The sequence below is a fragment of the Rhinatrema bivittatum genome, chromosome 1, assembly GCF_901001135.1.
Source record: "Rhinatrema bivittatum chromosome 1, aRhiBiv1.1, whole genome shotgun sequence".
Classification (NCBI taxonomy): domain Eukaryota; kingdom Metazoa; phylum Chordata; class Amphibia; order Gymnophiona; family Rhinatrematidae; genus Rhinatrema; species Rhinatrema bivittatum.
In genome coordinates, this window is record NC_042615.1 from 603,893,255 (window position 1) to 603,906,638 (window position 13,384).

Consider the following 13,384-nt stretch of genomic DNA (forward strand, 5'->3'; position numbering starts at 1 on the left):
CATCCAATAGAGCCCAGCACAGAAATCTTATGTTAAAGTTTCTAGAACTTATGTCAAAGTTTAAAGAATTTTGACTGAGCTTATCTGAGCATTCTCAAGCATGCAATATACCACGCGTCCATGCGGGATCCCCTCAGTCTTCTAAAATAGAAATCAATTAAAATAATATAATAATACTACCCATGAAGTGGAAACCCAACTCTGTGGGGAAGCAGGCAGGTTTTGTGAGGGCTGACATCCTGCTCTACTCAGAGAATACCTGTTACAGGTAAGAACATAAGAACATAAGAAATTGCCATGCTGGGTCAGACCAAGGGTTAATCAAACCCAGCATCCTGTTTCCAACAGAACCCAAACCAGGCCACAAGAATCTGGCAAGTACCAAAACACCAAGAAGATCCCATGCTGCTGATGCAATTAATAGCAGTGGCTATTCGCTAAGTCAACTTGATTAATAGCAGCTAATGGACTTCTCCTCCAAGAACTTATCCAAACCTTTTTTGAACCCAGCTACACTAACTGCACTAATCACATCCTCTTGCAACAAATTCCAGAGCTTAATTGTGCGTTGAGTGAAAAAGAATTTTCTCTGATTAGTCTTAAATGTGCTACTTGCTAACTTCATGGAGTGCCCCATAGTCCTTCTATTATCCGAAAGTGTAAATAACTGATTCACATCTCCTCGTTCAAGACCTCTCATGATTTTAAAGACCTCTATTATATCTCCCTCAGCTGTCTCTTCTCCAAGCTGAACAACCCTAACCTTTTCAGCCTTTCCTCATAGGGTAGCTGTTCCATTCCCTATATCATTTTGGTTGCCCTTCTCTGTACCTTCTCCATCGCAACTATATCTTTTTGAGATGCGGCGACCACAATTGTACACAGTATTCAAGGTGCGGTCTCACCATGGAGTGGTACAGAGGCATTGTGACTTTTTCCGTTTATTAACCATTTCCTTCCTAATAATTCCTAACATTCTGTTTGCTTTTTTGACTGCTGCAGCACACTGAGCCGATGATTTCAAAGGTTTATCCACTATGATGCCTAGATCTTTTTCCTGGGTGATAGCTCTTAATATTTAACCTAACATTTTGTAACTACAGCAAGGGTTATTTTTCCCTATATGCAACACCTTGCACTTGTCCACATTAAATTTCATCTGCCATTTGGATGCCCAATCCTCCAGTCTTGCAAGGTCCTCCTGTAATGTATCACAATCCTCTTGTAATATAACTACTCTGAATAATTTTGTATCATCCGAAAATGTGATAACCTCATTTGTCGTATTCCTTTCCAGATCGTTTATAAATATATTGAAAAACACTGGTCCAAGTACAGATCTCTGAGGCACTCAACTATTTACCCTTTTCCACTGAGAAAATTGACCATTTAATCCTACTCTCTGTTTCCTGTCTTTTAACCAGTTTGTAATCCACGAAAGAACATCACCTCCTATCCCATGACTTTTTAGTTTTCTTAGAAGTCTCTCATGAGTGATTTTGTCAAACGCCTTCTGAAAATCCAAATACAATACATCTGCCGGTTCAACTTTATCCACATGTTTATTAACCCCTTCAAAAAAAATGAAGCAGATTTGATAGGAAAGACTTCCCTTGGGTAAAACCATGTTGACTGTTTTCCATTAAACCATGTCTTTCTATATGCTCTACAATTTTGATTTTTAGAATAGTTTCCACTATTTTTCCCGGCACTGAAGTCAGGCTCACTGGTCTATAGTTTCCCGGATTGCCCCTAGAGCCCTTTTTAAATATTGGGGTTACATTGGCCACACTCCAGTCTTCAGGTACAATGGATGATTTTAATGATAGGTTACAAATTTTAACTAGATAAAAAATTTCATTTTTGAGTTACTTCAGTACCCTAGGATGCATACCATCCGGTCCAGGTGATTTGCTACTCTTTAGTTTGTCAATCTGGCCTACTATATCCTCCAGGTTCACAGTGATTTGGTTCAGTTCGTCTGACTCATCACCTTTGAAAACCATCTCCGGAACTGGTATTTCCCCAACATCTGGATTAGTAAACACAGAAGTAAAGAATTCATTTAGTCTTTCTGCAATGGACTTATCTTCCCTAAGAGCCCCTTTAACCCCTCGGTCATCTAATGGTCCAACCAACTCCCTCACAGGTTTCTTGCTTCAGATATATTAAAAAAAAGATTTTATTATGAGTTTTTGCCTCTTCGGCCAACTTCATTTCAAATTCTCTCTTCGCCTGTCTTACCAATGTTTTAGACTTAACTTGACAATGCTTATGCTTTATCCTATTTTGTTCAGATGGATCCTTCTTCCTATTTTTGAAGGATTTTTTTTTGTGTCTAAAATAGCCTTTTTCACCTCACCTTTTAACCATGCCAGTAATCGTTATGCCTTCCTTCCACTTTTCTTAATGTGTGGAATACATCTGGCTGTGCATCTTGGATTGTATTTTAAAAAAACGTCCATGCTTATTGAACACTTTTAACCTTTGCAGCTGCACCTTTCAGTTTTTTTCTAACTATTTTCCTCATTTTATCAAAATGTCCCTTTTGAAAATTTAGTGTTAGAGCTGTAGATTTACTTAGTCACCTTTCCAGTTATTAGTTTAAATTTGATCATGTTATGATCACTATTGCCAAGTGGCCCCACTACAGTTACTGCTCTCATGAAATCATGCGTTCCACTAAGAATTAAATTTAAAATAGCTCCCTCTCTCGTTTGTTCCTGAACCAATTGTTACGCTCTCCTCCTCCAGAGGGGAGGAGTTAGCAATCTGCTGTCGCTCACCCCACCAGGAGGGCAGAGTTAGCAAATTGTTCTGCTTTTCCCTGAAAGGGGGAGGAGTAGCAATCTGTCATGATATGCTCCTCCAGAAGGGAGGAGTTAGCTATCTGTAGTGCTGACCTCGCCAGGAGGGCAGAGTTAGTAATCTGTTAGCAAACTGCTGTTAGATGCTCCTGTAAGGAAAGGAGGTAGCAATGTTATGGATCAACTCCCCAGGGAAGAGGAGTTGACAATCTGTTCTATGACACTCTTCTGAGGAGAGGAGCTAACAATAGATATATTGTACTTCGCTACAGAGATAGCAATCTATCATGCCTCCGCTATGGAGTAGCAATCTGTTATATATAGGCTGCTAGCAAGTCCCATAGAAAGAGAAGGTAGCCTTCAGGACATGGTCAGGAAAACTGGAAATAAGGCAGACACTAAAGCAATATAGAACCCAAACCTGGAGATATAAAGGCTCTCACAAAAGCAAGGCAGGACCACTGCAGGAAAATCTGGAGACATAAAGGTGCCTACATAAGTAGTGTAGCACCACTAGAGGAGGACTAGATGCACCAAGCAAACAAGGACCAAACAGGATCACTTGATAAACAGAGCAATCCTAGAGTAAACAGGAACACAAAACTTAGGACCAACATAGCACCAAGTCTAGAACCAAGTACAGGACTGAGTGCAGGACCAAATATAGGACCGAGCCTAGGACCAAGTTCTAACAAAGTGCAGACTGTGAACCTGGAATATAATTGTGTCCAGATAGGAACAAGATGGCTGCCAGCAGGAATTATGGGCAATAGAGCTTTGGTCTAACCATACTGTCCAGGCAGTGACAAGATGGCCACTAGAAGGCAGAGTGGGACATATAGCTGGGAGGACTAAACAGATAATCCTAGGGGCCCACTGAGGTCCTTTGCTGAGGGGAGGTATGAACTGCCCAACAGTGGCTCATAAAATTGATTTCACAATATTTTAACACTGCAAATTACATTTCAATCATGGGATTCTTGGCAGATTCTGAAACCTTTTACGGGAACAGCCTACAAATATCTCGCTCCCTATCAATCCTGTAGTTTCTGTGCTCTAGGACACTGTTTCTCAATCTTCTGTATGCGAGGAACAGCTATCTAGCCTCCTTAAATTACATACACTGATTGTAACAGTCCTGTTGATTTTCCTTTACCCAGAGCTCAGTATGGTGCCGTGGGGCCATAAAGAAGAGTGTGTTAGATCACTTTTCGCCCCATAGAAGTCCCTGTCCCTGCACAATCATATTATAAAATTAAAAAACTGCACACTTAGATGGTTAGTTGAATTTTCCAGTTGGTTAAGTGGTGGATAGTGGGACTTTTACAGTAACTTATTGTAATATAGCATGTCTATTAAGATATGTTAGTCACTGGCTATTAAGGCTTTATGATTATAATACATTAGAAATTGAAAAGTAATTAGTTGCCTCATTAGATCTAAAAGATATTACCTTCGCTAAAACTAGTTCACTTTCAGAGCAATTTATAAAACAGTAAGTTGGTCAGATCAGTTAGATGGATTTGGAATATAGCCAGAAGACATTTGACTTTGTTTCCAGTTGTGTCACCCTATTTACAGAACCTTTAGGTACTCAGCACCTTCAGTGTATGATATTTGCTATAAAGGAATTTTCTTGGTTGATTATTTTTTTTCTTTAGACATGAAGGTTTTTAGCACCTTTCAAGATAAGATAAATACTTTTCACTTGGACAAGAAAGATTTTTTATGCTTTTCTAGAGATTAGGCATTACAATTATGTTTTAATGACTAGCAATAGGAATATCTTTGTGATGGCCCCTTAGATAAATTATTTGCAAGTATTCCCTCTTAGAGAATATATCACTGTCTCTTATTTACAATAGTTTGGGTAATATACAGGATTCTAATGTTATACTTCAATTGTCAGAAAAATGGAAAAGCAGTCAAGAGTTAATTTCATGTTTTCTGTGTTGTTAAAGTATTTTAAACAAATGAAGAAGTTGGCAGAGTGGGTCACCATAAAGTCTTGCAGGGAATCTACATCTCTATAGTCTGGGCACAAGTATAGCAGAGACGAATCAATGTTTGAAATGCATTCCCAGGAAAAGTACTTTTATATATTGCATGGGTAATTTCGAAAGGCACTTGTGTGCATAAAAAACAGTTTCATGCACAAAAGTGGGTCTTGGATTGCAATATGGGTATCTGCATAAAAGTATGCACGGAACATTTATTTTGTACATACTTTTCTGCATACTAAACATGTGTTCCAGGGTGGAGGTGGAATTCGGGAAGGATCAGGATTTATGCACATACTTTCAATTATCAAAAATATGTATGTATGCCATGCAGGGTTCCGGACCTACCCGTGAATTTTCAAAGCAAATACAGTATATGCACTTAAATAAACTTTGAAAAGACTGGCTGAAGTGTGTGGGTAACAAATACACACTGACTAACTTAGGCAGGCTGTGAACCGCCTACCCCACTCAGATATGACTTGAGATTGCTAAATTCTGTAATTCTCTAACAAATATTTAGTCCATGTTACCAAATATCCAGTGAATAAATGAATACAGTTATGTATTTTAGATTATACAGAGATTTCTAAACTATTTTTGCAGAAACTGTTTCTGAAATTATGAATTATGATTAATTGGATGCAAGTTCTTCCCCTGGATATCATCCTATAGATAATCCAACTTCACCCAAAGATGGTGATGGAGAAAATGACAGCCAAATCAGTTGGTTCAGAAGACAGTGAGACATTTTGCCAAATATGGAAACCATATATATATATATATATATATATATGAGCTTTATCGTTTAGGGCATGCAGTACAATTCTAAATTCTCTGATGTAATTTAGAATTCAGAACATGCTATGAGAATAAATTATAATCCTAATTTTTACCCTTTTATTGATTTGAATACTTTAATTATTCTATGTTTTGTTCTTCAATAGGCACCAGTGTAATAGGTGCTCACTTGGGTCTTGATGTAATAAAGTAAACTCGGCTGTGCACACAGTTTTGTGTGTATAAGAGTATTAATGCACAAAAACGTGAGTAAAAATGTAAGCCCAAATCAGCGCTCCCCCATTCAGGAGCTGCATAGGTTTAACTCAAATTTTTTTAATGTAAGGAATTTAACTCCTGGTCAGAGGTAAAGTTTCTGTTGCTAGTATTAGTCAATGAAGATGAATCTGGAGTTTATGGTATGGGGGGGGGGGGGTCCTGTTCTCGATTTGTACACAAATCATGTTTTTTGGGCACAGAAATATGTTGTACTCAAATCATGTTTTGTGCACACAATAATATGCATGAACCATGTTTTATGTGTGCAAAGCATATTTTTGTGTGTACTTTTCTGCTTAGTGTGATGTTTTTTAAATTACCAATGAATTAGCATACCATTAGGTTGTTAAATAGGGAGTTAACTTTTTTTAGCACACAAGTAAAGAAAACGTGTGCTGAAGTTCAGTGCATATATTTTATCCACCTCATCGGGGCCTCAGGTTGCTTTGTTTTTATTTGTTGAATGTTTACTGAGTTGAAAAGGGAATGGTTTGAAGTGAAAATAAAAATTTGTCAAGGTAGGTTTTGAAAGACAATGTGCAAACAGGATAAATCTGTAATATTAATAAGTTCAATCCGCAATCTGAGTAAATTTGTAATATTTTAAGAATTAAAAAGACTGTAATCAAAACAGCACATTTCCAATAGAAGAGTCAAAGTGGCGATCAAGGAGAATATAAGGCATTTTAACCCTCGCAAAAATATAAAATTATTTCCGTCTGGTCAAATATCAAGACCACTTCTCTTTCTTCATCTTTCTCAACCTCTCTGCCTTTTCTGACACTGCCAAATAAGTGTAATGTCTCACAATTCTGCCCATTCATGATTCTCTTATTTTTTAATTGAATTGCTCATTTACAAGCAAATTTTCAAATGGTCACATGCGTAAATAACGGAGGTTGTGTGTGGCCAAGCCCTGCACGCACTGGGGTAGATTTTAAAAGCCCTGCGTGCCGGCGCACCTATTTTGCATAGGCCACCGGCGCGCGCAAAGCCTCGGGACGCGCGTAAGTCCCGGGGCGTGTCCGGGGTCAGTCCGGGAGGGTGGTCCCGAGTCTCCCGGCACTGCAGCCTTTGCCGGGGGATGCCGAGGCAGCGCACGCAAGTTATGCCTGCTTCAAGCAGGCATAACTTGCACAACAAAGGTAGTGGGGGATTTAGGTAGGGCTGGGGGTGGGTTAGATAGGGGAAGGGAGGGGAAGGTGGGGGGATGCGGAAGGAAAGTTCCCTCCGAGGCGACTCCGCGCCGACCCCGGATTTTATAAGATACGCACAGCTACGCACGTATCTTATAAAATCCGGCGTACTTATGTTTGCGCCGGTTGTGCGAACAAAAGTACGTGCACGCGTAGTTTTTTAAGATCTACCTCAGCGCGTGCATTTTTGGAGGGGCCCGGCCATGCGCATAACCCCCGTTACACACAGAAGTGCCAGGCCCTGAAAAAGGGGAGGGCCAGGGGGCATGGTCTGGGCAGGGAGGGGCGGGGTGGGAGTGGCACAGAGGCTGGCTGGGGCAGCAGCCATTAGCCACTGTCCCGGGGAAGCATGCGCTGGCCAGCTGCCAGCGCACAGAAACTACTTGAGCTCTAGAGGAGCAGTAAATAGTAAAATAAAAAAATTGGTGATAGCTTAGGTTTAGGGGGCAGGGAGGAGAGGGGAAAAGGGAGGAAGATTAGGTGGGGGTAGGGAATTTCTTAATTGGAGCGGACTAGGAGGGAATTTGGGGAGGCCCGATTTCTTCACCACGTGTATTTAGTGAAAATTCCAACCCCCCCCCCCCCCCGCGCACCGATTTTAAAATCCAGCATGCATGTGCACGCAGCCATCCAATTTTATAACAAGTGCATGCCGGCGTGCGCATGTTATAAAATTGGCACGTCCATGTGCACACATCGGGAACCGCACACACATGGACAACCACGCGCTGCTTTTAAAATCGACCCCTTAGGGTCCTGTGTATTAACCTTTGGTAAAACCAACAGGTTAGAAACGCCTTCAGAAGGCGTTTGACAAAGTCTCTCATGAGAAATCTCTAAGAAAATTAAAAAATCATGCGATAGGAGGCAATATCCTTTTGTGGATTTCAAACTGGTTAAAAGACTGGAAACAGAGAGTAGGATAAAATGGTCTGTCTTCACAGTGGTAAAAGGTAGTGGAGTGTCTCAAGGATCTGTACTTGGACCGGTGCTTTTTAATATATTTATAATTGATCTGGAAAGGGATATGACGAGTGAGGTGATCAAATTTGCAGATGACACACAATTATGCAGAGTAGTTGAATCACAAGCGGATTGTGATAAATTGCAGGAGGACCTTGTGAGACTGGAAGATCGGGCATCCAAATGGCAGATGAAATTTAATGTGGCCAAGTGCAAGGGGATGCATATAGAGAAAAATAACCCATGTTGTAGTTACATAATATTAGGTACCATATTAGGAGATACCACCCACGAAAAAGATCTGGGCATCATAGCTGAAATTACATTGAAATCATCGTTTCAAAAAAGCAAACAGAATGTTTTGAATTATTAGGAAGGGAATGGCAAATAAAACAGAAGATGTCGTATTGCCTCTGTATCACTCCATAATGAAACCACACCTTGAATGTTGTGTGCAATTCTGGTCGCCATATCTCATAAAAGATATAGTTGCACTGGAGAAAGTACAGAAAATGGCAACCAAATGATAAAAGGCTTGGAATGGCTCCTCTATGAGAAAAGGCTAAAGAGGTTTGGGCTGTTTAAGCTTGGAGAAGAGATGGCTGAGGGGGGATATGATAGAAGTCTATAAAATAATGAAAGGTCTTGAATGGCTAAATGTGAATTGGTTATTCATTCTTTCAGATAACACGAGGACTAGGCACTGCATGAAATTAGCAAGTAGCACATTAAAAATAAATCAGAGAAAATTATTTTTTACCCAACACACAATTAAGCTCTGGAATTCATTGCCAGAGGATGTGTTTAAGGCAGTTAGTGTAGCTGGGTTTAAAACAAGGTTTGGATAAGTTCCTGGAAGAGAAGTCCACAAAGTGCTATTAATCAATAAAGAATATCCATTGCTTGTTGCCAGCATTAGTATCATGGGATATATTTAATGTTTGGGTATTTGCCAGGGTACTTATGACATGGATTGGCCACTGTTGGAGACAGGATGCTGGGCTTGATGGATCCTTAGTCTGGCAAATCTTAACCTGCTGATTTAATATACTATGCACTAAGAAGCCCAGAAGCATTTCAGTGTAACTGCATTCCGCCCCCGGGCAGCAAAGTAAGGAGAGCAGAAGAGTGGGAGAACAGTTTATTTAGCTGAATCACTGTCCTACTTCAAAATGGCAGCTTCAAGCTTGCATATTATGTTATGACCCACACATGAGAACATGCCTCAAAAGGAAGGGTGGGGATATACCAGGGAGAGGGAGGACCCAAGTCTGGCCTCTCTCCCACAGTTGATTACACCTCCCCAGGTCACGGTAAATTTGCCTGATACATTTACCACAGTTTCATAAATGTTGTGGTAATGATTCATGAATTCATTACCCTGATATTTACTTATTTTTGCATACATGATAATGCTAAAATTTAATGTGGCCACTATGGACCTGATTTTCAAAAGCATTTACACATAAAACTGGCTTTTACACATGTCAGTGCATTTTACTCGTGTAAGTAGGCATTTGAAAATTGCTACAATATATGCCATTGAATTGTCCATACGATTTACTCACGTAAGTACACTTTACGTGCATAAATGGCCTTTGAAAATTGCTACAATAGCATGTTACATTTATGTGTGTAAATCCTTTTAATATTATCTCCATTATTTTTAATGCAGCTGCATTAGTGATGTTTATTGTGTGCAGGTTTGGCCTATCATACACAGTCCCTCTTTGATGTGCCTTTCACTAAGCTCACTTCATTCTAAATTCCCACCTCTTGGAGCTCCAGCTGGGAGCCATCTTTCCCTTTGCATGTGTCCCCTGGGTGGCTTCATCACTTATTTGACTTCGGATATCACCTGAACATTGGTAACATGCTGAGCTCTCTTTCTGTTCCTGAACATTTCCACTGTATCCATTCTTCAGTTTCTGTTTCTCTGCTATCCCTTAACACATTTTCTTCCATTATCATCTAAATCTCAACATATCAAAAACTTAGCTTCTTGCCTTTTCCTTCTTCTACCTCCTCCATCATAGTATGTAACACATTTTCCCAATCTGCCAGGCAATTATTTTGTAGCCACATTTGACCTCCTCCTTCCTTTATCCCTTATAATATTTCCCTTTCTAAAATATATTCCTCCTTTCTCCCCATCACAACCAAGATTGCCTCTTCTTCTTCCAAAATTCTGATCAGATTTTGAAAACAGCCTTTTGAACCATATGACTCTGCTGACCATGAATGAATAGTGTTATGATCTAAATTTAAGCATTTACAGTGCATGGCTAATATCTCATATCTATGCTACAAAGAAAATAAATGTGATGGTATGCAGGTAAAGTTCCTGGTATAAGATCCACTACCACTATCATGTGACTCAACATACTAACCTTCATTGTGAAGAAAATTACCGCTGAAAGAATACTGAAAACATACTGCTGAGAACAGAATCTGACAATAACTTTCACAAATAAAAAAAAAGAAGCTGGAACTGAAAATCAGGCAGGATAGGCATCAACCAAAAAAAGGGAAGTAGCAACAGAAGTGTAAGCAAGAGTTTGTGAACAACTTTCTGCGTCTGAATACACCTTGTGTTGTATAAAAGTGGTAGGCAGCCATGAGAAAGAGCTGCTTTATTACTGAAATGAATTCAAGGCGATTTCCTTTGAGGTATACATCTGACATACCAGACACCATTAAGACTGGTTATATTTAGATAGCAAACTCACAACACAATGGCGAGCAGCTGCTATACACCTTTCTTGGTGTTCTGAACAACTTCTTTGGTACGTTAGCTTTAAGTTTGACCTTTTTTGCCCTCTGCTTTTCCTGTTTCTTTTGTTAATCATTCACTGTACCTGACATGGCAGATCTATATTCAGCTTACACTGGGCAGTGTACATTATCCGCGCTACATCAACAGTACTGCAAGAATGATAGTACAAGATAGTGAGAATAATACTTACACAAGAGGCTAAGAGTTTAAAAGAGAATGAAAATTTTAACGGAATCAAAAAAAGGTCTGGACAAATAAGTGACACTGAGAATAATTAATAAAATGTCAGAGCAGGGAATGTTTTATTGAATGATTTTTAACACTTACTGGGTGGGCTATAAAGGCAAAAAGTTAAAAGCAGAGGGTCTTTTAGCAACCTAAAAATGATTTAATGACAAAAAGAAACATACCCAACCAAGAGCATCACATTTCAGTTACAGATTAATAAAAGTAAAAAAAAAATATAATGAGGTGAAGATGCTGATGACATGTCTGCGCTTTAGACAGGGATCTGTAATACTACAATAAAGAGCAAAACACTAGGCACATTATAATAGTGGAATTAAAAGATTACTATTCCAAATTATGACACAATTAGCTCATGGCAATAAGCAAATATTAATTAATAAATAAAAGAGCAACAGAGAGTCCATTTATTGTGTTTCTGTTACAGAAAAAATATTTCTTAATATAAATTATTTGCGACCCAGTTGTGTACTTCATAATCGATCAACACATTTATGACAATATAAATGTAGTAAGGCTCTGTACCATCAGCAGAACTTTATTGTGTCTTGTTCTCTGCATGCCTATTAAAGAAAAGAATTTCAACAAATGTTCTGCACATTTTTTTTAAAATTTAGCATTATTCTAATGAACAATATACATGATAAATCCAATACTAGTACCCTGCTACTGAGGTAACTAGCACACTATCTACATATTTATGATAATATTAAAAACATGAATGCATTTCTATTTTTCTAGCACACTTGTGGCATTTTCTGGTTGCAAATGATTCCAACAGCAAATGTTTCTACTTTGCACATTATATAAAGTGCACTTACAAGCATGATCAACAGTTTGCCTCTGAAACGCCCTGTAGCTCATTTCTGTGGTTTACTTTCATGCCAAATCTTTATTTTCATGGCTTCTCCAAACAGCTTTTCTTAGGCCTGGAGGCATTTTTCATTTTTGAGCACCTTTCAGCAATTAAAGAGGGTTTTTTTTTCAGTCCTTCCAAAGCTATCCATTTTGGCTGCTTTCATTAAGTGTCTGGAGAAGCCACAGTAATAGCAGATTCAGAAACAGATTTTTTTACATCAGGCAGTACAGATTTTTTAAAATCCGGACAACAGAAAGACTTCAAGGACCTCAGTTGTACCCTCACTTTGTAATTTATCAACACAAGAAGATATGGACTGAGGGCTGAGTAACCAGAAAATAGTACTGTAAGCACTGCTGGTATGAAATAATAGGAGCTCAGGTCTGTTAGGAAATAGACTAGGATGAAATGAGAAACCCAGAGCAAGGTAACAAGGAACATCAAGAATATCACCAGTTTGGATGCTCTGAGGACCTCGTCCTCCGTGGCATCACTGCCAATCCAAATATCACCATACGTTGCCTTCTTATGTTCCCAGAGCAGAAGTACTACTCGAAAACTGACCAGGACCAAAACAGCCAAGGGGAGCAGGTCAACTATAACCAAAAATATCTTTCCATAGAACAATGCAACCTGTTGGCTGCTGTAGTTAACCAGGCATTCTGTGTATAGTAAGCTGTCGTACTGGCTTTGGGTGGCATTCTCTGCTACCACATGTGCAGCCTTTTCCCCAAACACTAGCACTGGACAACAAACAGCAATGCCAGCTGCCCAGAGAACAAACACTGCAAACAAATGATGCCTCCTCCACTTTTTCTCTGGAGCCATGTTCAAAGGGTGGACTACTCGGTAAAGCTTGACGCAGTAAAGAACTGCCAGGTACAATGTAAACCAGACAGCAAGCGTGGTAGTCACAGCTGCAGTGAATTTGCCAACTTTGCAGGTAGGTGAATCCACCACCACCCCGGAGTTAAACACAATGCTCATGACATTCACTACAAGGTTCCTGGCAAGATGGACAACTGCCAGGCTGAAGATAAGGGCAAAGGATGTTGGTAGATGACGAGTGATGCATTTCCATGTGCAATAGATCAGTATGGTATTGCCGATCAAGCTCACCAGGATTAAAATAGCACAGGTGATAATCTCCACAGTGCCAGCAGTAACCTCCATAACCAACAGCTCACTTTTCAATGGTGTCCTGGCATTTGGCAACAGCTCTTGGATTTCCACAGACTGTTCAAGAAATCTTCTAACAGTGACAATACATCCAAAAACAGCTGAGGCCACCCTGCAAAAAGAACTGTCCTGCCCTGGAATCACTGTAGCAAGCAAAAAAAAGCCAAAAGAAACATAAAACAAACAATGCAAACTAGAATAGCTTTTACTCCTGCTGATCTTGCAAGCAAACTGCTAAAAAACAAGCATACCATATGTGGCAGGGAAAAGGCGTGCGTTATAATGTCATGGGACATTAC

General features: G+C 39.5%; 2 protein-coding genes across 6 annotated transcripts in view; both read right to left on the reverse strand.

The window, feature by feature from the left end:
• SNCAIP (synuclein alpha interacting protein) overlaps positions 1-13,384 on the reverse strand; it is a 320,048-nt gene that overhangs the window by 175,206 nt on the left and 131,458 nt on the right. The gene's annotated exons all lie outside the window — the stretch shown is intronic.
• Positions 12,069-13,079, reverse strand: LOC115099768 (B2 bradykinin receptor-like). The gene has a single exon (XM_029617597.1). It carries the CDS (start codon positions 13,077-13,079, stop codon positions 12,069-12,071), a length of 1,011 nt encoding a protein of 336 aa, XP_029473457.1.